The sequence below is a fragment of the Aquarana catesbeiana genome, linkage group LG10 (genome assembly GCF_042186555.1).
Source record: "Aquarana catesbeiana isolate 2022-GZ linkage group LG10, ASM4218655v1, whole genome shotgun sequence".
In the NCBI taxonomy this organism is placed as follows: Eukaryota; Metazoa; Chordata; class Amphibia; order Anura; family Ranidae; genus Aquarana; species Aquarana catesbeiana.
The window spans coordinates 24,814,203-24,842,175 of record NC_133333.1 but is presented as its reverse complement, the minus strand read 5'-3'; the positions used below and the strand labels follow the sequence as shown (position 1 = coordinate 24,842,175).

At 42.1% G+C, this 27,973-nt stretch overlaps 2 protein-coding genes across 2 annotated transcripts in view; one reads left to right on the top strand and one right to left on the bottom strand.

Moving 5' to 3' along the window:
- IGLON5 (IgLON family member 5) overlaps positions 1 to 27,973 on the top strand; it is an 859,278-nt gene that overhangs the window by 766,596 nt on the left and 64,709 nt on the right. The gene's annotated exons all lie outside the window — the stretch shown is intronic.
- On the bottom strand, positions 55 to 27,174 carry LOC141110472 (hemicentin-1-like). The gene is made up of 12 exons (XM_073601828.1): positions 27,021 to 27,174; positions 22,578 to 22,889; positions 18,189 to 18,491; positions 16,755 to 17,024; positions 14,659 to 14,931; positions 13,736 to 14,014; positions 11,123 to 11,401; positions 8,906 to 9,184; positions 6,096 to 6,374; positions 5,669 to 5,947; positions 2,500 to 2,612; positions 55 to 961 (listed from the first exon to the last, which is right to left on the bottom strand). The coding sequence occupies exons 1-11, from the start codon at positions 27,088 to 27,090 to the stop codon at positions 2,536 to 2,538; spliced, it is 2,700 nt and encodes an 899-aa protein (XP_073457929.1). The 5' UTR covers positions 27,091 to 27,174; the 3' UTR covers positions 55 to 961; positions 2,500 to 2,535.

Below are 27,973 nucleotides of genomic sequence, written 5' to 3'. Positions count from 1 at the left end.
CCCATTATTAATCACACAGTGCCAGTTCCCATACACAAAAAGAAAAACAATGTATTTTATTTATTTTTTATTTATTGGCATAATTTACTGAAAAAGGAAAAAAATGGTTTGATTTTTTTTTTTATATTTATATATACACCATCTTCAAGGGTCAGTCTAATGAAAGAAAAAATTTTCAGTTATGATTGAATGCAGACGAGATTAGGGTCTTGCTGGCTTATATCTCCTTACAGACCCCAGAGGCGATTAATCTCCAGGCCATTTTTACCAAGGACTTCCCAGACCTGAAGTCTCAGTCCTTGCTCTGCTCTCTGATAAGTGCATTAACGTATACCTAAAGCCAATGGGAGGGGATAGCCACACTTTTCTCTAGGTGTTCTCATTGGAAGTCTTCCCCTCCCTGCCAGCAGTCCCGGTGACAATCGTGACTGGCCATTAACACTCATCTGTTTTTGGCAGGTGCGTTTTTCATTTAAATCAATGGAAATGCATCAAAATGTGCGACAACATGAGTTGACATGCATATTGATGCGTTCCCGTTTTCTTTCAATTGCCCCCTGGCAACAAAAGTACAAGCTATATGGACCCTGAAAATTTGGATTTTTTTTTTTTTATCACATTCTGTTCTGGTGGTCACCAGGACATCTCGGGATGGGTTCCTCAACAGAAAAACATATGGCAATAGGTTTGTGAGACCCACATATGGACAGAGGCAGGTGGGTGGCATTGAAAACCATGTTGCAAAGATCTCGCCCCTAGAATGCAGAGTAGATCAGGGGACTGGTGGATGGACTGACTGGTGGTAGAATGATCCTAAAAGGATTGAACACGGTGGCATGTACGGTTGCCATTGGTAGATGATCGTGGCTCAGGAAGGCAGCAGTAGGTGATCGGAGCAGTAAGGTGAGGTAGTGGCCCTCTTTGCTGGTTCAGGCAGTGCAGAAAAGATCTTTCCAGAGACCTAGAAGACCATAAATAATAAAAACAAAAAGTATTCATCAAACATATATAGATGTGTCTATGTATTCTTTCTTTTCCCTCCCATAAACACCCCTGTAGGTTAATCAGAGTAGGTCTGTGTACGATTGTCACAGAACGCAAGCTTTGCAGACAAATGTGAATGGTTTACATACAGTCACAGGAAAATGGGAATGTAAGCTCCTTAGGGTGGAGACTGATGTGAACAGCCATGTACTATCACAAGGAAATGAGAAAGCAAGCTCCTCAGGGCTGGAGACTGATCTGGATGGTCTATGGCAGTGTTTCTCAACCTTTTTCTCAGTCAAGGCAATCTCGAGGTATCCTCCAAAATTATGGACCATCTTGAAGCTCCCCATTCTAAAATGTATTATGATAGTTTTACATAATGCAGCAACATTAATACACATAGGACACCCAATGTTAGAGGCGATTTATTCTTCCAAAGAAAAAACACTTTTGCAAACCTGGTACTGACTAGTATTCTAATGTTTCCCTTCTCCCTCAGTTTTTCGTTATCACTTAGCTAATGAGACACCAGAGCTGATGGAGAGAGGCAAGGGAGGGTCAAACAAGGATGATAAGCAGGCAACTGATATCCTCCAACTGATGTCATTGGTCATTAGGTCATTAGGGAGGTACTAGCTAGAATGTTGAAATGGAGTACAATGAAAACCTGTGGCTTTGTGGAACTAAAAAGGCAGGTTTCATCCACCCACTGGCTTGTATACAATTTTGGGGTCATTTTTAGGCATTTTGCCGAGGCATCCTTGAAGCAACCTCAAGGCACCCTGGTTGAAAAAGTCTGGTCTATGTACTGTCACAAGGAATTGAAAATTAAAGCTCCTCATGGGTGACGATTGATGTGAGTGTTCTTTGTAACAAGGAACTGGGAATGCAAGCTTCACAGTGGTAGAAACTGATGTGGATAGTCTATGTACTGTGACAAGTAATTAGGAATGTAAGCTCCTCAGGGGTGGAGACTGATATGGTGTACGCACTGTTAAGAAATATGAACATGCAAGCTTCTCTAGGGTGGACACTGCGAATGATGAATAGTGTATGTACACAGTCCTACAGAATTTGTCGGTGCTGAATAATTCAATAAAACAAAGTACTGTAAAAACACAATTACCAAGCATTTATATATATTAAATATATAGTGAATCACTAGGGGTTCCTAAGGGGCTTTAATTATGGAATTTATGAAGCAAGAGTTAACCAACTACAACCACCTTCTTCAGCCATCACTAGAGGTTTTCCCACTATAGAATATCCATATTAAAAAATAAACTATTGCAGTAGGATATGTTGACCTCCTTAGCTCAGCTTTGTAACCACCATAAAAGGAGGAGAACTGAAAACCTGGTAGTCAGATCTTCTCAATGTATTCGTGGAGATATAGAAGTTAGAGGGTGACTCCACCCACTAGCCTAAACATAAAGCTGATTTTACTTGTAGGTGACCTGGTCTCGGCCTTTGAGGGTTTTGGAAACCATTGTTTTCAAAAAGTATGCTTACCTGTCTCCCATCATAGACCATATCTGGGATGGACAATCAATGTGCAAGCAGCAGTCCTCCCAGTAGAGTGATTATCATCATGCCAAATGTGTTGGCGGCACCAGGTGTGGCACCTAAATAGGAAAGAAAAGAGAATTCAAGGAGCTGGATGACTAAACTTTAGTTTTTTTCAAAAATATGCCAAGGTTTTTTTTTTTTTTGTAGGGTGTTTGGTTTGATAAACAAAACACCTAGAGTCTGCTGAGCTTTTCTATACTGAATGTTAGCCATTTTTTTCCATCAAAGAGAGAGGGGCTAGAAACTCCTCTGTGGTTTCATTGTGGTTTGTGTTTCTACTGGGTTATTTCCCTTCCGTTCCTGTCTTGGTGACCAAACAGGAAGTAAAGACAAATCCCCAACCCCCCCCAGAATCTGTTTTGGTTTTCATGCATTTGGATGCCCCAAGCGGAATCCAAATCTCAGTGTTATCTTTGGCAGTTTGGATTCCAAAAAGGATTTCTGGTAGAAAAGGGACCAAAGGCTGCTTCTGTTGTTCCCTGAGCCACCCTTAGCTTAACTGTCAATGCCACCAGGTCCCACCCTTCTATCTTAGTATCCATGATAGAATTTGTTAAGGAAGTGGTTCAGGCTGTTCTATGGCCCCGTTGTCTCATCAGGCTGGGCTGACAGGAACTTCCCAAACTATCTTGCACAATTTTGCAGCATTTTCCAATTTTGCACCATATAATAAGGCCTGGTTCACACCTATGCATTTTTTTTAGTGTGTTTTCAGTTTTGCAGAAACACAGTCCATTTACCATGGTTTCCTATGGATGTAGTTCACATCTGTGCATTTTATGGAAAGGGCGAGGGACTATTTTTTTTCTGGTTTTTGGCTCCAAAGACTTCAATGGATCAAAAATGTGTATTAAAAAAGGCTAAATGCACCTGGAATTTTCAAACTGCAACCTGTATAGGTGTGAATCAGGCCTTAACCTTTTTTTTTTTTTTTTGGAGCTTGGTTTGGATCCCCATTGAGTTTAATGGAACTTGCAGTTCAGAAATTCCCCTTTTCAGTGGTTTGAGAATTATTTTAAAAGATTGGCTGAGCTGCATTAATTAGACATTTTCTGAAAATATGTGCATGCAGCAGTGCATAATAAAAAAAAATGCCTTTCGCTGCAAGAAATAAGCATTATCACTACAGATCACACCACTATCTGAAGATGGCAAATTTGGTGTGGCCGAAAACAGACAGAATTTTTCAGTTTCCCGGAATATGGAATGTAGAAATATACTGATCAGTATGCAGTTAATTGTTCAAAAATTTTCTAACATGTCCTTTCCACAGAAGTCAGTTTTTTAATCAACTTCTGTTGAGTGGGTCAGTCCACGCTCTGATCGAAATTTGTCTGAACCTGCAGGATTGGATGAATCTTGATCAGTGTATGGCCATCTTTAGACTCAGTGCACTGTGAAATCAATAATAGAATTTGGTTATACACTCCCACTCACCTTCTCTGTAGTACAAGTCTAAGTGAGTAAGCATGTGCTGAGGGGTGTGGCTGTTACTCAGTTCTGCCTAGTACAGAGCACCAGAGTGTGAGAGTGGGAAACAGTATTTTCACTGAGGCAAAAAGGTATTTTAAGGCACTTCTGAGCAAAATATTGGCCACAAATCATGACATGCTGGGGCGCAAAACTATACATTATAAAAGTGGTCATCAACCCTGTCCTCAGGGCCCACTAACAGGCCAGGTTTGCAAGATAACTGAAATACATCACAGGTGATATCATTTTCTGCTCAGTGATTACAGTATTCTAGTCTGCATCTCCCCCAAGGTAATGGCCTGTTAGTGGGCCCTGAGGACAGGGTTGATGACCACTGTGTTATATCATTAAGAGAGGTATGGACTCCAGAGAGAGAGATATCATTTTGCCCCCCTGTACAAATCATTAGTAAGACCTCATCTGGAATATGCAGTTCAGTTTTAGGCTCCAGTTCTCAAAAAGGATATGGAGGAACTGGAGAAAGTGCAGAGAAGGGCAACCAAACTGATAAGAGGCATGGAGCTCAGCTATGAGGAAAGATTAGAGGAACTGAATCTATTCCCTCTTGAGAAGAGGAGATTAAGGGGGGGATATGATCAACATGTACAAATACATAAGGGGTCCATATTGTGAACTTGGTGTTGAGTTAATAACTTTAAGGTCAACACTGAGGACAAGGGGGCACTCTTTACATCTAGAGGAAAGAGATTTCATCTCCAAATATGGAAAGGTTTCTTCACCGTAATGCCCCGTACACACGATCGGACATGCTGACAACAAAATCCATGGATTAATTTCCGACGGATGTTGGTTCAAACTTGTCTTGCATACACACGGTCACACAAATCTTGTCGGAAATCCTGAACGTCAAGAACACGGTGACGTACAACACGTACGACGAGCCGAGAAAAATGAAGTTCAATAGCCAGTGCGGCTCTTCTGCTTGATTCCGAGCATGCGTGGATCTTTGTGTGTCGGGATTGTGTACACACGAACGGAATTTACGACAACGGATTTTGTTGTCGGAAAAATTGGAGATCCAAAACTTAAATTTTGTGTGACGGAAATTCCGGTGGAAAATGTCCAATGGAGCCTACACAGGGTCTGAATTTCCGACAACAAGCTCCCATCGAACATTTTCCGTCGGAAAATCCGACCGTGTGTACGGGGCATTAGAGCTGTGAAAATGTGGAATAGACTCCCTCCAGAGGTGGTTCTGGCCAGCTCAGTAGATTGCTTTAAGAAAGGCCTGGATATTTTCCTAAATGTACATAATATAACTGGGTAGTAACATTTATAGGTAAAGTTGATCCAGGGAAAATTCGATTTGCTTCTCTGGGATCAGGAAGGAATTTTTTCCCCTGCTGTAGCAAATTGGATCCTGCTTTTCTGGGGGTTTTTTCGCCTTCCTCTGGATCAACTGTGGGTATAGGATTGGGTATATGGGATTGTATGATATATTTTTTTTATGGTTGAACTAGATGGACTTGTCTTTTTTTTAACCTGACTAACTATGTAACTATATACATCTAAAACATGGTGAGACACTTAATTTGGGCTTTAAGATTGATATATTGTGTCTACTAGCAGCCTCAGGTCAACACAACAATTCTGACACGTCTATGGCATTCTTACTTACCAGAAACTGTAAGATTTACGAATCCAGACCCCGAGTAGGCTGCGTTGGATATGATGCAGGTGTAGATTCCACTGAGCGTTATGTCGGGTTCAGTTATCTGGAGCACCTTATCCCCCTTTAATAGACTATAGGGCTTCTCGCTGCCCACAGTTTTCCCGTCCTTCGTCCATGCCACCTTTTCAATAGAGCTACTAGAGGCATCACAGCTTAGATTTACCAAAGGAGTCTTAGTGGTCACCTTATCAGGCCACTGTGTCACTTTAACGTTCAACACCGGATCTGTCAGACAAGAGGGACATTTTTTTTTATAACTAAAATAAATCAAAAATGCAAGTTATTTAAGTGCTGGAAGCTTATATCTTCTAGACTGTTGTTTCCGCAAACATCAAAACCCAACCCCAGACCAGACTCTTGTGCTACTACTTACCATAGACAAGGAGCTGAAGAGAGCCAGACTTCCAGTAGGCTGCGTTGGATATGTTGCAGATATAGAGTCCAGAGAACGTCCTGTTGGGGTTATTGATCTGGAGAGTCAAATTCCCATTCAATAGATTGTAATTGTTAGTAATATTTATAGGCTTCCCATCCTTCGTCCACGTCACTGTCTCGATGTTACCACTAGAGGCGCCACAGCTTAGATTTACAGCAGGGCTGTTCTCACTGACGATCTTGGGTGACTGGGTCACTGTCACATTCTCTACTGGGTCTATGAGATAAAAGTTATCATTTATTTCCACTTTAGAAAACTTTAACAATAGAAATACAAACATTCCCGATGTTTAAAATGTATGCATACAGAATACGATTTCAAAACGGCACCACCTAAGCAGCCCTTGAGCTCAAGTCCAGTGAGTTTTTCCTATGCTACAATAATGCCATCAGTCAGCTGCAGGCAGGAGGAAGCATTTTCTCAGTCTCTACCCGCAGCATTGTAACTTTGTAGCAAGTCACAGGGTGAGAGGCTGCAGCAAGGGTTGATATTTGTGAAAACAGGCAAGAACTGCATAGAAGTAGATGGTGACGCTGTGGTAGACATGTGCGGTTCATTTTAGTTGCGAATCAAAATTCGGAAAAATTTTTTGTTATACATCCGAATGACATTAGTAACGAATTTAAACAAATCCGAAACAAAACAAAATTTCAGATGAAATTCGAATGCAAATATTTTTCAAATCGAATTTGAATTCTTTTCGAATCGAATTTGAATTTTTGAAGAGAATAAGATAGAAATTAAAATAAAGGAATAGAAAAGAATGAAATAGAATGGAAAAGAATAAAATTTAAAATAAAAGAATAGAATATAATCAAGTAAAACAGAACAGAATACAAACTAAAAGAATTGAAAATATAAAAGAATAGAATAAAACAGAATAAAATAGAAAAAAAGAAAAGAATTAAAATAATAAATAAGAATAATAAAAAATAAATAATATAAATAATAAAAACATAATTAAAAAATGTAATAGAATAACATAGAATATGACCATCTCCTGAAATTCAAATTTCAAGTAGAATATATTTGAATAGAATAGAATGGAAAAGAACAGAATATAAAAATGCAATACAATATAATCATATAGAAAGAATATGACCATCTCCTGAAATTCGAATTTCGAATACAATTCAAATTCGAATAGAAAATAAAATAGAAAAGAATAGAATAAATATGACCATTTCCCAAAATTTGAATAGAATAAAAAAGAATAGAATAGAAAATAAAAGAATAGAAGGGAGTAGAAAAAAAGAGTAGAAATATAGAAAGAATATAACCATCTTCTGAAATTTGAATTTCAAATAGAACAACTTCAAATAGAACAGAAAATAAAAGAATAGAAAAATAGAATAGAATCATATAGAAAGAATATAACCTTCTTCCAAATTTTGAATAGAATGCCATTTCAAAAGAATAGAATAGAAAAGAATAGAATGAATATGACCATTTCCCCAAATTTGAATAGAATAGAAAAGAATAGATTAGAAAAGGAATAGAAAAAAATAGAATTGAATGAAGTATAGAACGAATATAACCATCTTCTGAAATTTGAATTTAAATAGAACAAATTCAAATTAGAATAGATAAGAATAGAATAGAAAATAATAGAATAGAAAAAAAAATAGAATAGAAAGAATATAAGAATATAACTATATTCCGAAATTTTTATTTTGAATAGAATAGAAAATAGAAAAAAAAACTATAGAATAGAAAGAATATAACTATGATATTCTAATTTTGAATAGAATAAATTCAAATAGAATAAAAAAAAAATAGAATAGAAAAAAAATAGAATGGAATTGAAAGAATAGAATATAACTATCTTCCAAAATTTGAATACAAAAAATTTGATTTCGAATGAAATTCAATTCGAATTGAAAAAACAAGAAGAGAGAGAATATAACCATCTTCCAAAATTCGAATTTGGAATAGAATAAATTTGATTTTGAATGGTATTGCAGTAAATGCAGTAAAGTGCCTCCTGGGAGAGCTGGACGATTGAAATCCCAATAGAAAGCACTTCAGCGGATTGCAAGAGCTGACTCTGGTAGGATTTTGAGCCTCAATGAGAAGATATCACCTTCAGGCTCGGTTCACATTGATGCGATAACCCTGCGAATCCACTGCGGGTTCCCGCATCGCATCCCAACTCGCAGGAAGTTTACACTGCCATATGCGACCTGCTGGGAGTGTCAATACAAAGGTAATGACACCCCCAAATCAGTTTGCATATCACAGTGCAAATGCGGACAATTCCGACAGGAATCGGATCGCATGGGTGTGAACACCCATGCGATCCGATTCTGGTGCGGACCAAAAAAAAGAGTCCTGTGCGAGTTTGGTCCGAATGCGATGTGAATTCAGCCATACAAATCTGTATGGCTGAGTTTGCATCGCATGTGATTTGCAGTGTGGTGTGAATCACATCCGGTGTCTGACATCGCACCAGTGGGAACCAAGCCTTAGAAGCCAGGCCAAGTATTTATTAATTTTTTTGCAAATTTTGTCAATGTTTTTTATAAGCCATTTGTACTTGGAGGGAAGAGTGGAGTGGAAGGAGGTAAATGGAGCAGATGTTCAGATGAGGTCCCTCATTACTGTTGGAGAGTGTTGGGTTACACCTCTATTACATCACAATGTTAGGAACGCTGACCGATATGTAATATGTTGGAGTCATTGACCTTCTGTGTTCTGTTCTCAGAAGTCACAGGTGACACAGACTAGACTTTTGTGCTACAACTTACCGTAGATAAGGAGCTGAAGGGAACCGGTTTTCCAGTAGGCTGCATTGGAAATATTGCAGCTATAGTTTCCACTGAATGCCCTTTTGGAATCATTTATGCGGAGAGTGTGATTCCCATCCAATAGAGTGAAGGTGTCATTCTTTTCTATAGACTTCCCATCCTTCGTCCATGTCAGTGCCTCAATGTACTTACTAGAGGCGTTACAGCTTAGATTTACCACAGTGCTGTTGCCGTACAATATCTTGGGTGACTGGGTCATTATAACGTTCTCCACTGGATCTGCAGTGATAAAAAACATGATGTATTTTCTATTAAAAAAAAACAGTTCTCTCTTGGGCCACTACCAACATCCAGTTATTAGAGCCGCTCAGTTGATCATGAACATGGACACCAGTTTGTGCAGGGTTCAGGTTTTCATCTTATCACTAACTGAGAGACCTCCTCCTCCCGTGTTTGTACATATTTCCATGTAGAGTATCTGAGCGGCCTGGTGGCTCTTCTGGGTTATGGTGTTACAGGCCGGCCTCTGCTGGAGGATATAAAGGATTCCGCTCAGAAAAGCTCAACAATTTCACCATTTTCATTGTGTCCACTAGAGGCACTGCATCTCACACTGACAGCAAGAATGACAGAGGGACTAACAAAGGAACTTCTCCCAGTCACTGGATAAAATGTGCCATGAACAAAACCTCTAGAAGCCAAATTAGATTTGTCACACGTGAAACCAAAAATCGACCACCAAGGGGTACACACTGACCACCAGGGTGAAGGGGTACATACTAATCACCAGGGTGAAGGGGTACATACTAATCACCAGGGTGAAGGGGTACACACTGCCAGAGTTATGCCACGTACACACGATCGGACTTCTCGTCGGAAAAAGATATGATGGCTTTTCTGACGGGATTCCGCTCAAGTTTGCCTTGCATACACACGGTCACGAAAAAGTTTGCTGAAATTACAACTGTCAAGAACGCGGTGACGTACAACACTACGACGAGCCGAGAAAATGAAGTTCAATGCTTCCGAGCATGCGTCAAATTGTTTCCGAGCATGCGTAGGAATTTTGCGCGTCGGAATTGCCACGGACGTGCCACAGACGATCGCATTTTCGGATAGGAACTTTTTCCAACCGAAAAATTAAGAACCTGCTCTCAATCTTTTGCTGGCTGGAATATGGCCAGCAAAAGTTCGATGGACCATACACACGGTCGCATTTTCCGATGACAAGCTCTCATTAGTCTTTTGCGAGTCGAAATTCCGATTGTGTGTACGTGGCATAGTGAGGAACACTGACTGCCAGAGTAAGGAGGGGACATTGATACAGGGGCACACTGACCACCAGGATAAGGGGGAACACTGACCACCAGGGTAAGAGAATACATTGACCATGAGAGTAAGGTGGCGCACTGACCATCCAGAATATGGGGCACATTAATCACCAGGGCAAGGTAGAATACTTACCAACAGGGCGAGGTAAAACATGGACCACCAGAATAAGATGGCACACTATCACCAGAGTAAAGAGTCACACTGACCAACAAGGTGAGGGGATACACTGAACACCAGGGTAAGGGGGCACAATGGTTGCCAAGGATAAAGGGGCTCATTGACCACTAGGATAAGGAGGCACACTGACTACCAGGGTGCGGAGGCACACTGATTGTCCGGGATAAAGGGGCACACTGACCACCAGAGTAAGGGGCCACACTGTCCAGGATAAAGGGGCACACTGACTGTCCAGGATAAATGAGTATGCTGTCCACCAGAGTATGGGGGTACAGTGACCTCCAGTGTAGGCATGCATGCATGCTGGCTATTAGTGTAGGGAGGCATGCAGAGTTAAAGAAGCATACTAACCACTAACATAAGGGGACACTTAAACTCCTGACCACTTCACTCTACAAGCTGTGCTGTGTAAATACATACTCCTGTCCCCTGCACTCTATATGCTGCACCATATTCAATATGTTGTACAGTACATAGTGTGACTGCTGCACAGTACTCCACTATACTCCACATAATCTTATCCTAGCTATCAAAGTCATACAACCTATCCGTACAAACTTTTTTTTCTGTTGGGGCATAGAGGCTTTTTGAAAAATGTACTGGGCCCTGGTCTTGTAAGGCTGAGAACCCCTGCTTTAGTTCATGTGACATTTTTGCTCTATACATTGCCATACAGGACATGGACTGCACTCTTGCGGTAATACTTACCATAGACACGGAGCTGAAGGGAACCGGTCCCCCAGTACACTGCGTTGGATATGTTGCATCCATAGAGTCCACTGAACGTTCTGTTGGGTTGCATTATCTGGAGGATCTTATTCCCATCCAATAGACTGTAATTGCCATTATTAGTTATAGGCATCCCTTCCTTCGTCCACGTCACTGACTCAATGTAACCACTAGAGGCGCTACAGCTTAGCTGTACCAAAGATGTACTTTCACTCACTATCCCAGGTGACTGGGTCACTTTAACATTCACCACCGGGTCTATAAAATAAAATAATGTATGTTATTGCACTTTTTAGAAACGTTTTAAAATTACAATGGAAATACTTACATGTTAAAAAGTTCACACAAATGCATTTCTGATGTCAAAATATACAGCAACATTGATCATAGGAGAGCTAAAGTAAGCACACCCTTGTGACTCAGAAGAGGCATACAGTATAGCCAAAAAACCTTGACCATACTTCACTTTTAGTGATGATTTAAAGAGATTAGTTCCGCTTTAACGTTATCAGAGGCCATATCTGCTAACGAGAGAATGTTGGGTTGTACCTTTCCAGCTCAGTAGATTGCTTTAAAAAGGGTCTGGATTCTTTCCTAAATGTACATAACATACCTGTATACTAACATTTATAGGTAAAGTTGATCCAGGGAATATCTGATTGTCTCTTTGGGGATCAGGAAGGAATTTTTCCCCTGCTGGAGCAAATTGGATGATTCTTTGCTGGGGTTTTTTTGCCTTCCTCTGGATTAACTGAGAGTATAGGATTGTGTATATAGGATTGTAGAGTTTCTTTTTCTCTTTTATTGGTTGAACTGGATGGACTTGTGTCTCCCGTGTTTGTACATATTTCCATGTGTAGTATCTGAGCGGCCTGGTGGCTCTTCTGGGTTATGGTGTTACAGGCCGACCTCTGCTGGAGGATATGAAGGATTCCGCTCAGAAAAACTCAACAATTTCACCATTTTCATTGTGTCCACTAGAGGCACTGCATCTCACACTGACAGCAAGAATAACAGAGGGACTAACAAAGGAACTTCTCCCAGTCACTGGATAAAATGTGCCATGAACAAAACCTCTAGAAGCCAAATTAGATTTGTCACATGTGAAACCAAAAATCGACCACCAGGGTAAAGGGGAACACACTGACCACCAGGGTGAAGGGGTACATACTAATCACCAGGGTGAAGGGGTACATACTAATCACCAGGGTGAAGGGGTACACACTGCCAGAGTTATGCCGCGTACACACGATCGGACTTCTCGTCAGAAAAAGATATGATGGCTTTTCTGATGGGATTCCGCTCAAGTTTGCTTTGCATACACACGGTCACGCAAAAGTTCGCTGATATTACGACTGTCAAGAACGCGGTGACGTACAACACTACGACGAGCCGAGAAAATGAAGTTCGATGCTTCCGAGCATGCGTCGAATTGTTTCCGAGCATGCGTAGGAATTTTTCGCGTCGGAATTGCCACGGACGATCGCATTTTTTGGATAGGAACTTTTTCTGACCGAAAAACTAAGAACCTGCTCTCAATCTTTTGCTGGCTGGAATTCGGCCAGCAAAAGTTCGATGGAGCATACACACGGTCGCATTTTCCGACGAAAAGCTCTCATCAGTCTTTTGAAATTCCGATCGTGTGTACGTGGCATAAGGGGGAACACTAACTGCCAGAGTAAGGGGGGGACATCGATACAGGGGCACACTGACCACCAGGATAAGGGGGAACACTGACCACCAGGATAAGGGGAACACTGACCACCAGGGTAAGAGAATACATTGACCATGAGAGTAAGGTGGCAGACTGACCATCCAGAATATGGGGCACATTGATCACCAGGGCAAGGTAGAATACTCACCAACAGGGCGAGGTAAAACATGGACCACCAGAATAAGATGGCACACTATCACCAGAGTAAAGAGTCCCACTGACCAACAAGGTGAGGGGATACACTGAACACCAGGGTAAGGGGGCACTATGGTTGCCAAGGATAAAGGGGCACATTGACCATCAGGCTAAGGGGGTACACTGACCACTAGAATAAGGAGGCACACTGACTACCAGGGTGAGGAGGCACACTGATTGTCCGGGATAAGGGGGCACACTGACCACCAGAGTAGGGGGCACACTGTCCAGGATAAAGGGGCACACTGATTGTCCAGGATAGAGCATGCTGTCCACCAGAGTATGGGGGTACAGTGACCCCCAGTGTAGGCATACATGCATGCTGACTATTAGTGTAGGGAGGCATGCAGAGTTAAAGAAGCATACTGACCACCAACATAAGGGGACACTTAAACTCCTGTCCCCTGCACTCTATATGCTGCACCATATGCAATATGTTGTACAGTACATAGTGTGACTGCTGCACAGTACTCCACTATACTCCACATAATCTTATCCTAGCTATCAAAGTCATACAACCTATCCGTACAAACTTTTTTTTCTGTTGGGGCATAGAGGCTTTTTGAAAAATGTACTGGGCCCTGGTCTTGTAAGGTTGAAAACCCCTGCTTTAGTTCATGTGACATTTGTGCTCTATACATTGCCATACAGGACATGGACTGCACTCTTGTGGTAATACTTACCATAGACACGGAGCTGAAGGGAACCGGTCCCCCAGTACACTGCGTTGGACATGTTGCATCCATAGAGTCCACTGAACGTCCTGTTGGGTTGCATTATCTGGAGGATCTTATTCCCATCCAATAGACTGTAATTGCCATTATTAGTTATAGACATCCCTTCCTTCGTCCACGTCACTGACTCAATGTAACTACTAGAGGCGCTACAGCTTAGCTGTACCAAAGATGTACTTTCAGTCACTATCCCAGGTGACTGGGTCACTTTAACATTCACCACCGGGTCTATAAGATAAAATAAATAATGTATTTTATTGCACTTTTTAGAAACGTTTTAAGATTACAATGGAAATACTTACATGTTAAAAGGTTCACACAAATGCATTTCTGATGTCAAAATATACAGCAACATTGATCATAGGAGAGCTAAAGTAAGCACCCCCTTGTGACTCAGAAGAGGCATACAGTATAGCCAAAAAACCTTGGCCATACTTCACTTTTAGTGATAATTTAAAGAGATTAGTTCTGCTTTAACGTTATCAGAGCCCATATCTGCTAACGAGAGAATGTTGGGTTGTACCTTTCCAGCTCAGTAGATTGCTTTAAAAAAGGCCTGGATTTGTTCCTAAATGTACATAACATACCTGTATACTAACATTTATAGGTAAAGTTGATCCAGGGAATATCCAATTGCCTCTTGGGGGATCAGGGGGGAATTGTTTCCCTGCTGGAGCAAATTGGATGATTCTTTGCTGGGTTTTTTTTTTTGCCTTCCTCTGGATCAACTGAGGGTATAGGATTGTGTATTAAGAATTGTAGAGTTCCTTTTTCTCTTTTATTGGTTGAACTGGATGGACTTGTGTGTTTTTCAACCAGACTATGTAACTATATACCTCTATTGTATTTCATGTGTTTGTGCTACTACTTACCATAGACACTGAGCAGAAGGGAGCTGGAATTCCAGTAGGCTGCATTGGATATGTTGCAGCTATAGAGCCCACTGAATGTCCTGTTGGGTTGACTTATCTGGAGGATCTTGCCCCCATCCAGTAGATTGTAGGAGTTGTCTATAGGATGCCCGTCTTTCAGCCATGTCACTTTCTCAATGTAACCAGTAGAGGCGCTGCAGCTTAGGTTTACCGAAGAGGTCCTCTCGCTCACTATCTGTGGCGACTGGGTCACTTTAACAGTCCCCACCGGGTCTGCGAGACAAAAAGCATAATGTAATGTATAAACAAGCAAACAAAAAAGATCTCCATTGGACCCTAACCAACATCCAGTTAGTAAAACCGCTCAGTTGTTGATGAACAAGGACACCAGTTTGTGCAGGGTACCGGTTTCCATGCTATCTCTCACTGAGAGAGTTCTCTCTTTGGGTCTTGAATATATTTCCTTGTGGAATATTTGTGGTTTTATAAGAGGTGTAGGGTGCTATGGTTATGGCCCCATGATTTCCTGCACTCAGTCTTCCAAGTAAAAGCAAATCTTTACTCTCATTTTGTGAATTGCAAAGTATGGGACCCACACCCTCCCTTTAACACATTTGGTAAGTTTTTCGTTTTTTTTGGGTAGCAAGTATGTTTTCTATAAGGTACTCGCTCTCATTTCCATATCCTTGCCCTCTTCAGGCAGTTCCTTTGACCTCATGATTCTCATTTGCTCTGACATGCACTGTGAGCTGTAAGGTCTTATATAGACAGGTGTGTGGCTTTCCTAATCTAGTCCAATCAGTATAATCAAACACAGCTGGACTCAAATGAAGGTGTAGAACCATCTCAAGGATGATCAGAAGAAACGGACAGCACCTGAGTTAAATATATGAGTGTCACAGCAAAGGGTCTGAATACTTAGGACCATGTGATATTTCACTTTTTCTTTTTTAATAAATCTGCAAAAATGTCAACAATTCTGTGTTTTTCTGTCAATATGGGGTGCTGTGTGTACATTAATGAGGAAAAAAAATGAACTTAAATGATTTTAGCAAATGGCTGCAATATAACAAAGAGTGAAAAATTTAAGGGGGTCTGAATATATATATATATATATATATATATATATATAGTGTGTGTATTTGTATGTGTATGTATGTATGTATGTATATATATATATATATATATATATATATATATATATATATATATATATATAACTCTAGATATCTTTCACTTGGATCTTATAAGTTGCACTGAATAAATACAACTGGATAAAACAAAAAGAGCTGAGCTGGGTAGTAAATTGTTGACCGATCAGTATCTATGCAGGGCTGACAATGCTGCTTGCTCTTTCAGTGTAGAAGAGGAAGAGATGTCTACTCAAACAGGGAACAAAGCTCATGTTCCCTGCTGTCTGGTGAACTCTATATCTTACTCAGCATGAAGTCTGTTGAACCTCTGCAGAGAGACCACTGCTTCAACACAGAAAGCAAGGGTCCTTTTTTGCAGCATGCTGGCAAGAGATAGGCCTTGTTGCTCAGGCTGTGGCTGCTTTCTAAAGCATACCAACTATAATGCCGCGTACACACGGTCGGACTTTACGGCGGACTTTGCCCGGCGGATTTTTCGACGTACTTTCCGACGGACTTTGTGAATGAACGGACTTGCCTACACACAATCCACCAAAGTCCGTCGAATTCGTACGTGATGACGTACGACCGGACTAAAACAAGGAAGTTCATAGCCAGTAGCCAATAGCTGCCCTAGCGTGCCTTTTTGTCCGTCGAACTAGCATACAGACGAGCGGACTTTTCGACCGGACTCGATTTCAACGGATAAATTTTAAACAAGTTTAAAATCTAAGTCCGTCCAACTTTTGAGAAAACAAAGTCCGCTGGAGCCCACACACATCGAATTGTCCGACGAAATCCAGTCCGCCGGGCAAAGTCCGCCGTAAAGTCCGCTCGTGTGTACGCGGCATTAGACTTTGCACACTTTTTGTTTGGACGCACCTGGAATATATTTAGCTGAATTAAACTGAAAGTTCAATTGGACTTTAAATTGTAAGTTGCTTACTCCTAGATCCTACTTACAGTATACTGCCACCAAAATGGATCCGACATTCCAGCTGACCGGGTTAGACATGTTGCAGCTATAGTTCCCAGAGAAAGTTCTATCAGGATTCAATATCTGGAGGTCCTGGTCTAGTAGAACGTGCGAACTATCATTGGTCAATGGTTGACCATCCTTCTGCCATGTCACAGATCCAGAACCCGAGGAGGCCCTGCAGGACAGAGTTACTATGGGGGTACTCTCAACTACGATCGCTGGTGTTTGTTGAACAGTCACGCTGCTTATGACATCTGTTGAGAAGAAAGGAAGAAGCGGATGTTGTAGATTAGACTTCCACAATGTCATTTGTTTCACGTTGTATGAAAATTGATCCTACATCTAGTTGTTGTTGGATCCATTGTATTTTTTTCCTACCATCCAATAAGCACGCTAGAATCGGGAATGCATTTTTTGTTCTGGTTGACTTTATTTCAATGCCTGCCTGTACTAAAGGGACCAGAGCATACCATGATTGCTCGGAGCTCCTAGAGAACCATAATCCAGACCCCCTATAATAATGGTCTTCCCTGTGTTACTTGAGTACCCTTTCAACTCTTCTACACTATATTACCAAAAGTAATGGGACGCCTGCCTTTACATGAACTTTAATGGCACCTCAGTCTTAGTCCGTAGGGTTCAATATTGAGTTGGCCCACCCTTTGCAGCTATAACAGCTTCAACTCTTCTGGGAAGGCTGCCCACAAGGTTTAGTGGAGGGGAGATTATGGTTCAGGATTGTTATTCAGCGGTTGGGCTTGGCCCCTTAGTTCCAGTGAAGGGAACTCTTAAGGCGTCAGCATACCAAGACAATTTCATGCTCCAAACTGTGTGGGAACAGTTTGGGGATGGCCCCTTCCTGTTCCAACATGACTGCGCACCAGTGCACAAAGCAAGGTCCATAAAGACATGGATGAGCGAGTTTGGGGTGGAGGAACTTGACTGGCCTGCACAGAGTCCTGACCTCAACCCGATAGAACAAATGCGCTTTTGGAAGAGTGGTCAAACATTCCCATAGACACACTCCTAAACCTTGTGGACAGCCTTCCCAGAAGAGTTGAAGCTGTTATAGCTGCAAAGGGTGGGCCAACTCAATATTGAACCCTACGGACTAAGACTGGGATGCCATTAAAGTTCATGTGTGTGTAAAGGCAGGTGTCCCAATACTTTTGGTAACATAGCGTGTCTTGATAGAATTTGCTCTGCTGCTGTGGGTCTCTTCTTTCCCCTAATTAACTCTCATATCACATTGAGTACGATGACATACCTTTCAATGCATTCCATTGATTTCAATGGAAAAGAAAAGTGCCAAAACACAATAATGTAAACAGTTGGTGTTTGTAAGTCTATGTATTTTTGTGTATATATTGTATATATAGGTTTACTTTCAATATAATATTTTAAAGTAACTGGCTTACCATAGAATTTCACCTGAAAAGACTGTGAGGCAGAAGTCGGACTATTTGTCACGGTGACAGTATAAGTTCCCGCGTCTTCATTGGTTGTGTTATAAACTAGAAGAGATCCGTTATCTGTGATATTCGCTCGTCCTTTGAATCTGACGCCAACGAAGATGAGATCATTTACACGAACAATCAGTGGGGTACCATTATAGCTCCAAACTATGCCTGATGATTCCCACGCATACCAAATGGTCAGACTGATATTTTCCCCCGTCTTAAATATGCCAGTGTCATTACTTTGGATTGCCGGGACTCTATCTGTTAAAACAAGATGTATAGTTAATGTTTTTCCACCATTTGGAAAAAAAATAAAATAAAATTCAGAGACTGGGACACAAGGATTCAAATATACTCATCAACCTCTTTTGGAGTAGTTGTGTGCTCTGTAGTTGCGTGCCTTCTGTCTTTATGGTGCATGATGACGATAATACGCTGTGAACAGATATCTCACTTAACTGCTCAGAGACGGCCACCTAGATCTTCATTCTACTTGTTCTCCTCTAGCACAGGGGTCTCCAAACTGATGTGGCCCTTTGCTTGCCTATATCTGGCTCTTAGGGCACTAATCCTCCCACCCACTCATACAAGGCACTATTCCTTCTACGGACACCAATGATTAGGCACCATTTACCTTCTACTAACGTCAACAATGGGGCACTCATTGTTTATATCAGTAGGAGGAATAGTGCGGCTATGATTGGTGTCAATGGAAGGAACATTATTCTTCCCACCAACACCAAACAATGGGGAACTATTCCTCCTATTGATACCAACTATAGGGCACTATTCTTCCCACTGACACCAACAATGGAGCACTATTCCTCCCACAGATAACAATGGGGCACTATTCCTTCCACTGGCACCAACCATGGGGCACTACCCCTCCTACTGATAACAATGGGTCACTATTTCTCCCATTGATAACAATGGGGCCCTATTCCTACCACTGGCACCAACAATGGAGTCCTGTTCCTTCCACTGATACCAACAATGGAGCCCTGTACCTTCCACTGATGCCAACAATGGAGCCCTGTTCTTTCCACTGATGCCAACAATGGAGCCTTGTTCCTTCCACTGATGCCAACAATGGAGCCCTGTTCCTTCTACTGATGCCAACAATGGAGCCCTGTTCCTTCCACTGACGCCAACAATGGATCCCTATTCCTTCCACTGACGCCAACAATGGAGTCCTGTTCCTTCCACTGATGCCAACAATGGAGCCCTGTTCCTTCCACTGACATCAACAATGGAGACCTGTTCCTTCCACTGATGCCAACAATAAAGACCTGTTCCTTCCACTGACGCCAACAATGGAGCCCTGTTCTTTCCACTGATACCAACAATGGAGCCCTGTTCTTTCCACTGATGCCAACAATAAAGACCTGTTCCTTCCACTGACGCCAACAATGGAGCCCTGTTCTTTCCACTGACACCAACAATGGAGCCCTGTTCTTTCCACTGACACCAACAATGGAGCCCTGTTCTTTCCACTGACACCAACAATGGAGCCCTGTTCTTTCCACTGATGCCAACAATGGAGCCCTGTTCCTTCCACTGACGCCAACAATGGAGCCCTGTTCTTTCCACTGACATCAACAATGGAGACCTGTTCCTTCCACTGATGCCAACAATAAAGACCTGTTCCTTCCACTGATGCCAACAATGGAGCCCTGTTCCTTCCACTGATGCCAACAATGGAGCCCTGATCTTTCCACTGATACCAACAATGGAGCCCTGTTCCTTCCACTGATGCCAACAATGGAGCCCTGTTCCTTCCACTGACACAAATGATAGGGTACTATTCCTCCGAGCGATGGGGAGGTATTTCTCCTCTTAATGACCACAAGCTTTGTGTTTTTTTCACTCCCACTGACCACTGGGACATTTCCTACTCCCCCTGACCAGCAAGCCGAAGATATTTTTTATTTCCAATGATGCCAGGACATTTCCTTTTCCCACTTGCCACAATCCTGACTCCCAAAAGTTTGAGGGACAGAAACCTTGTTTATAAAGTTTGGAGACCCCTTCTCCAGCAAGTTGCACTGGGCTCTAGTTTACTTAATTATTATTATTAGAAACATCTTTGCTATAGTTTAAAGTGGTTGTAAACCCTTTACAACCACTTTTCACGACAGGTAAGCCTATAAAAAGACTTACCTGTAGCTACCATGGACATCTACCCAAACCTGCACAGTTTAGGAGCTATTTCTTGTATCAGCATTTGCCCATGTCATTGGCACATGCACACTGAAGCAACGGCTCGTTTGTGCCGTTGCTTCAGCTGATGTGCCATTACCGGCGGCTCCTGCGTGCATGCGTGGGAGTGACGTCATTGCGGCTCCGACCAATCACAGCGCTGGAGCCCGCGATACACGGAAATAACTTCGGGAGACATGTCGCCGGGCAGAGCAGTGTGCCGGGACCGCTGCCGGGGTTTCGATCTAAGGTGAGTATTTCATAATGAGCTAGTATGCTATGCATACTAGCTCATTATGCCTTTTGTCTTGCAGGTTTTTTTTTTGTTTTTTTTTTTTGGGGTTTACAACCACTTTAACCTGACAATAAGCCTAAGTAAGGGCTAAGCCTAAGGGCTTGTTCCCACTTTACTAAATTTCTAACGCTTAACAAACAATCCTATAGCGTTAGTATGGGCGTTAGACTTGTATTAATGAGCTTTAGTATGGGCATTAGACTGGTGATTTACAAGCATTAATGACGAGTTAAAAATGCTCCCCAAACGCCCTATGGCCAGTTTTGAAGCGTTTGATGAGCGTCGAGATGCGTTAAAACCGCTCCACAAATGCCTATTCCATCACAGGAAATAGACTTCATATACACGGACGGATTTTTGTTGTCGGAAATTCCGACTGTGTGTAGGCTCCAACGGACATTTTCCATCGGAATTTCCGACAAACAAAATTTGAGATCTGGATCTCAAATTTTCCGACAACAAAATCTGTTGTCGGAAATTCCGATCGTGTGTACACAATTCCGACGCACAAAGATCCACGCATGCTCGGGATCAAGCAGAAGAGCCGCACTAGCTATTGAACTTAATTTTTCTTGGCTCGTCGTACGTGTTGTACATCACCGCGTTCTCGACGTTCGGAATTTCCGACAAGATTTGTGTGACCGTGTGTATGCAAGACAAGTTTGAGCCAACATCTGTCGGAAAAAAAACATGGATTTTGTTGTCGGAATGGGCGATCGCGTGTACGCAGCATTAAATTAATTCCTGTCTTCTGACTCCTTCCTCTGCTATCTGCTTCAAATAACTTCTGAAAAGTTTTCCTGACACCGAGAGAAAAACGGTGACAGAGGAGGGATCTCCAGCTGATTGACGGCCTCAGCTCTGCTCCTGTGTGCTGTGTGAAGGGGGTGTGTCCCCCCCCCCCCTCCAATCAGCTCTCAGAGCTCTCCTCATGGATGTAACATTGGCTCTTCGCCCCCTGCTTTTCAGAGCTCCTGAGAGATCATGTGTAAATTCTGCAATTTGGCTGCAGATAAACAGGTACAACTTATCTCTGTTTATCACCCGAGGCCAGTCACTTCACTGGGTATATGGAAGGATTTGCAACCACTTTTTAAGGGATCGGTTCATCCAATTCAACCTGAGTGTATATGTTTATGATCCTGCCAGTAACACACTTCCTGGCCAAGGATGTCACTTACTGCACTCTATCTATGGAGGGGCAGCACTGTCACACTAAGGAATACAGAACACATCCCCATCTTCTTGTCCATTTCACATATGGGTAGGAGTTCTGTAGTCCATAGAAATAGCTGGGAACGGATAGCACAAGTAGAGATCCCAAGGAGTTATCAGCTCACAAGATTTCTGGCAGGACCAACAGGTATTTTTTGGCATTTTTGGAACCGATATAACAAAGCTCATTTAATGGTATATTTAAAAGAGAAGTATGGGATTTATTTTTATTTTGCTTACCTAGGTGGATGCTGCATCTGTCCCCCGCTGGAGATCAAACACCGCCAATAGCTCGGTTCTCACAGCTCCCTGAGTAGACAGCTGGGGTTTACATAGACTCTAAAACGGGGATCTTCAAACTACGGCCCTCCAGCTGTTGGAGGCATTGTAAAACGCTGACATTCACAGACATGACTAGGCATGATGGGAACTGTAGTTCCCGAACAACTGGAGGGCCATAGTTTAAAGACCCCCTGCTCTAAAAGCTATGAAGGACATTGAGAGATGTTGTACTCGGCTCTTCCCCTAGTGATAGTTTATTACCATAGTCTTCTGCAAATCGCAGTACTTGGCTCATCGAATATACAAGCAGATACTGGACTCCTTTGCCCTTTTAGCCACGCAAACCAAAGACTCACCTGCGACATCCACATTGAATTTGAAGTTACCAGTGTTGCCACTTGCATCAGTAACTGTGACCGAGTATTCTCCAGAGTCCGCCGGGGTGGAATCTCTGATAGATATCTGTTTTTCCTGTAGCGTCAGTCGATTCTTGTAACTGTCAGCAATCGATTGTACTTCAGTTGTCCATACAGCCAAAGGGCTGCCTTTGTAGTTCCATAATATGAGGTTGGGGGTTACGCTGTAGGAAATGGTGAGGTTGATGGTATCTCCAGTCAGTACGGATAGAGAAGAATTTGGACTTGTTATAGTCACTGCCGCTCCATTGCCTAGGAATAGTTCACAAACATAAAATAACATGACAATGGGATCTGCTATCCTGAACATCTACAGGCGAGTAAAGACAGAATGAAGGACATTTTATCAAGCAAGTTGGCTTCAAAATGGGACACAAATCAGGCTGTCTCTGTTAGTAAAATCTACCTGACCGTATTCTTGTGCATTTGCAACCTCTGCACCTGGAATCAACGGCAGCCAACTAGGAGGCCAGCTGTTTCTGAATGCAATGCGTCGCACCACACAGGTTTTTGTTTGAAGTGCGTTGCTTTAGGAAGACCTTTCAAAACAAATGAGCTGTAATGAACCTTAAAGCACACAAATTAAAGTGCTGCTGCTTTTTTTATTTTTGTATGGTACTGTAATGCACAATGGTCATGGTGGTGCATTGTAGCTTCCTTCGAAGGGTTCACCGGGGTGCTATTTAAAATGAACATGTACATACTGCGCTACTGCGTGTTACGGTGGTGTAAAGACAGTCAAGGTCAGCAACAGAATATTTATTGTACTGTAGATAGGACAGATTTTTACTGAAAACGCACACTGATTGTATTTAAAGCCCAAACTTTTTTTTACGTTTTAGCATATGGATTGGTCAATACACCTATTGGGTTATTTTTTGCTGCCTGTGTAACATTGGGGAGATTTCCCATCATTTCCTGTCTAGGAGATGGGGAGTTTTCACAGACACAGGTGTTCCTGTTGTAGGATTTTCCCTTACCTCTTGCTTGGCTCATCATTTTTTGTATTTTCTCTCTTTGCCTCATCTATAATGGTTGCCAGAACAAACGCAGGGGCAAATCCCCCCCCCCCCCCCCCCCATGGGAAAACGGACAGCAATAAAAACCACACAGGATTTAACCCTTCCCCCACTATGTCCAAAACTAAAGCCGGCCATAGACTGTTCGAATCTTGGATGGTTCAGCAGGGACCAGCCAAGATTCAAACCATGTATGGCAGTGGTCATCAACCCTGTCCTCAGGACCCACTAACAGGCCAGGTTTTATGTATTACCTTGGGGAGATGCAGACTAGAATACTGCAATCACTGAGCAGCAAATGATATCACCTGTGATGTATTTCAGTTATCTTGCAAACCTGGCCTGTTAGTGGGCCCTGAGGACAGGGTTGATGACCACTGATGTATGGGGAGACAGGGCCGTGGATAAGGGGATACCACTGGTCCTCCTGTATAGGGCCTTAGCCAGCAGGGGGGCCCAGACAGTAGGGTGAATCAGATGTGGACAGGGAGGGTGATCAGAGTTGCGGGGGGGGGGAGGAGGGCAATTGCTGGAACTGATCCCCTATATGGCTCTGTCTGCAGCAGCTGAATGCTTGCTTCTTCAACTCTCCCTCCTGTTGGCTTTCAGCAGCTGCAGAGAGAGAGCCATACAGGGGATCTGTTCCAGAAATTGCCCCACCGCTACACCAATCACCCTCCATGTGCACCATACGTTACCCTCTGCTGCCCAGGCCCCCCTATGTGGCACCCCCCCCCCCTTTCCCCCCCTGCTGCTGGTTTCCCTCCTCTCCTTCCAGCCGGCAGCTGCAAGCACACAATCCTTCAAGATGGAGAGTGAGGGCAGGGTCCGCTAAATATGTCATATTTACCAGCCCCTTCCTTTCCTCAATGAACACAATGAATGATCAGTACCAATCGCTCACTGTGTTCATTTATAGCTGAAGCATTGACTGTATGGGGACTCCCATGTCAAGTTGTCTGTATGGGGCCCCATGGGTTCTAACAGCAGCCCTGTGGGAAGGCTGATGGGGATTCCGCCATCAACACAGACCGTGTTGATGGGGGAATCGACAATTTTCTTTCCTGAAACCACAAAAGAAAATCACTCCATCTATGGCCGGCTTAAAACAAATAATTTTGCCTTTTTTATCTAAAAAAACAAAAAACAAAAAAAAAAAAAAAAACAGCAGCCCCCATTGTTTCAACATAGTTTTCCTTTAAGTCGGCCATAGAAGGTTCAAATCTCAGCCGTTTCAGCAGGGACCGGCCGAGATTCAAACCATGTATGGGCAGGCTAACTGTACACAAGTTGATTGATTGGTCAGCTTTGGTAAAACCTGCATGTTGGATTTTTCATGTGATTAAAACTTCCAATAAAAAGTTATTTGGAAAAGGGGAAAAAAACTAATATATATATATTTACATACCCTGGCAGAATTTATGATTTCTTGGCCATTTTTCAGAAAATATGAATGATAACACAAAAAACTTTTCTTTCACTCATGGTCAGTGTTTGGCTGAAGCCATTTATTATCAGTCAACTGTGTTTACTCTTTTTAAATCATAATGACAACAGAAACTACCCAAATGACCCTGATCAAAAGTTTACATACCCTGGTGATTTTGGCCTGATAACATCCACACAAGTTGACACAAAGGGGTTTGAATGGCTATTAATGGTAACCATCCTCACCTGTGATCTGCGGGAAAAGGTAGTTGAACTGTAAAAAACAGGAAAGTGATATAAAAAGATATCCAGGGAATTGAGAATGCCAATCAGCAGTGTTCAAACTCTAATCAAGAATTGGAAAATGAGGGGTTCTGTTGAAACCAACCCACGGTCAGGTAGACCAACAAAAATTTCAGCCAGGGAAATTGTTCGGGATGCAAAGAAAAACGCACAAATAACTTCAGGTGAAATACAGGACTCTCTGAAAACATGTGGTGTGGCTGTTTCAAGATATAAGGAGGCACTTGAAGAAAGATGGGCTGCACGGTCGAGTCTCCAGAAGAAATAATAACTATTAACTAATAACTTTTACTATTACTGCGCAAATGCCACAAAGTATCCCACTTACAATACGCCAAACAGCACAGAGACAAGCCTTTAACCTTCTGGCACAAAGTCATTTGGAGTGATGAGACCAAAATTTAGCTTTTTGGCCAGAACCATAAACGCTTCATTTGGGGAGTCAACGAGGCCTATGATGAAAAGTACATCATTCCTACTGTGAAACACGGAGGTGGATTGCTGATGTTTTGGGGATGTGTGAGCTACAAAGGCACAGAAAATTTGGTCAAAATTGATGGCAAGATGAATGAAGTATATTATCAAAAAATACAGGAGGAACATTTGCATTCATCAGCCAGGAAGCTGCGCATGGGACGTACTTGGACATTCCAACATGACAATGATCCAAAACACAAGGCCAAGTCGACCTGTCATTGGCTACAACAGAATCAAGTGAAGGTTCTGGAGTGGCCATCTCAGTCTCCTGACCTCAATATCATTGAGCCACTCTGGGGAGATCTCAAACGTGCCGTTCATGCAAGACAGCCCAAGAATTTCCAGGAACTGGAGGCTTTTTACCAAGAAGAATGGGCAGCTTTACCATCTGAGAAGATAAAGAGCCTCATCCACAAATACCATAAAAGACTTCAAGCCGTCATTGATGTTAAAGGGGTCAAAACACAGTATTAAGAACTGGGGTATGTAAACTTTTGATCAGGGTCATTTGGGTAGTTTCTGTTGTGATTATGATTTACCGTAAAAAGAGTAAACACAGTTGATTGATAATAAATGGCTTCAGCCAAACACTAACCATGAGTGAAAGAAAAGTTTTTGTGTTATCATTCATATTCTCTGAAAAATGGACAAGAAATCATAAATTCTGCCAGGGTATGTAAACTTATGAGCACAACTGTATCTATCTATCTATCTATCTATCTATCTATCTATCTATCTATCTATCTATCTGTATAATTTTTTTTTTTTTTTTTTTTTTACTTGCATGTGATTACGTATTCCCTTCAAAGTGAATTTTCACTTGGTTTCAAATCATTCACCAAGGTAAGTGAAAATACCTTGCAAACTGAACATGCTCTACTCCTAACTCAAACCCCAATGGTCCTAATTCATGAAACTTGATGTGCTAGAAATAATGCTTATGGCATGCTAAAATGACATGCCATATTAAATAAGAGGCCACTTTTGGATGAATTGGGGCCATTGTTCCCACTTTACCTATTTAATGTTACCATTGGACCTGGTTCTAGAGTGAGCGTTGAGCATAAATTTGAGTGCAAGTTTCTCTGTCATCACTTATAGTACATTTTGAGATCATGCCCTATGAAATGGTAATGGTAAATGTAAAACGACTCACCATACTGGATCAGTAGGAGCAGAGCACACACCAGTCCGACACCGATGTGATCCATCTTCCCCTTGACCATTGAGATCTAGATAGAGATGTTACCTGGGGGACTGATCACTCCAGCAGTGCGCATGAAACTGAATGACTTTTTCAAGTGTGCCGTAAAAACAGTAAACGATTTTACGAGAAGCATAAAACAGGGCAAACATCAGCAGATTTGTTATTTATAAGGTGCAATCGGGTTCTTTCTGGTTTTGAATTTAGAAATACAGGAGTGAATAACAGACAGAGGTGACGAAGGGGGCTCTTGTGGGCGTTTCTCACGGCATCTCTAGAGGTCTACAAGGGAAAATGAAAGGGCGCTATACAAAGAAAAATTTGGTTTATGTTAAAGTTTTATTTTAATAAAATGTATTTATACGCCATGTTCTAGTTCTAGAAATTATATATAGTGTAACGAAGGATGTTACCAGCAAGAGTTATATTTTCCAACACAAGGAATAAAATTTACTTTTCACTGTGTAGCCTTGTTGGGAGTGATGTAGCTTTTCTCCATCTTCCTACATTGATGTCAGGAGAGGTGCTGGGTACTTTTTGAAATCACTCTTTCACAAACTTTACAAGTCTGTATAAATACATCCCCTCAAGTCACAATATATGAAATAAGTGTTTTTTGTTTTTTTTTGTATTTCAATATTTTTATTGTTTTTAACTCTGAGTGCACCCTTACATGGGTGTCCCCTTTCATGAGTGTCCCCAGCAGAGTGCCCCCTTTCATGAGTGTCCCCAGCAGAGTGCCCCCTTTCATGAGTGTCCCCATCAGAGTGCCCCCTTTCATGAGTGTCCCCATCAGAGTGCCCCCTTTCATGAGTGTCCCCATCAGAGTGCCTCCTTTCATGAGTGTCCCCATCATAGTGCCTCCTTTCATGAGTGTCCCCATCAGAGTGCCTCCTTTCATGAGT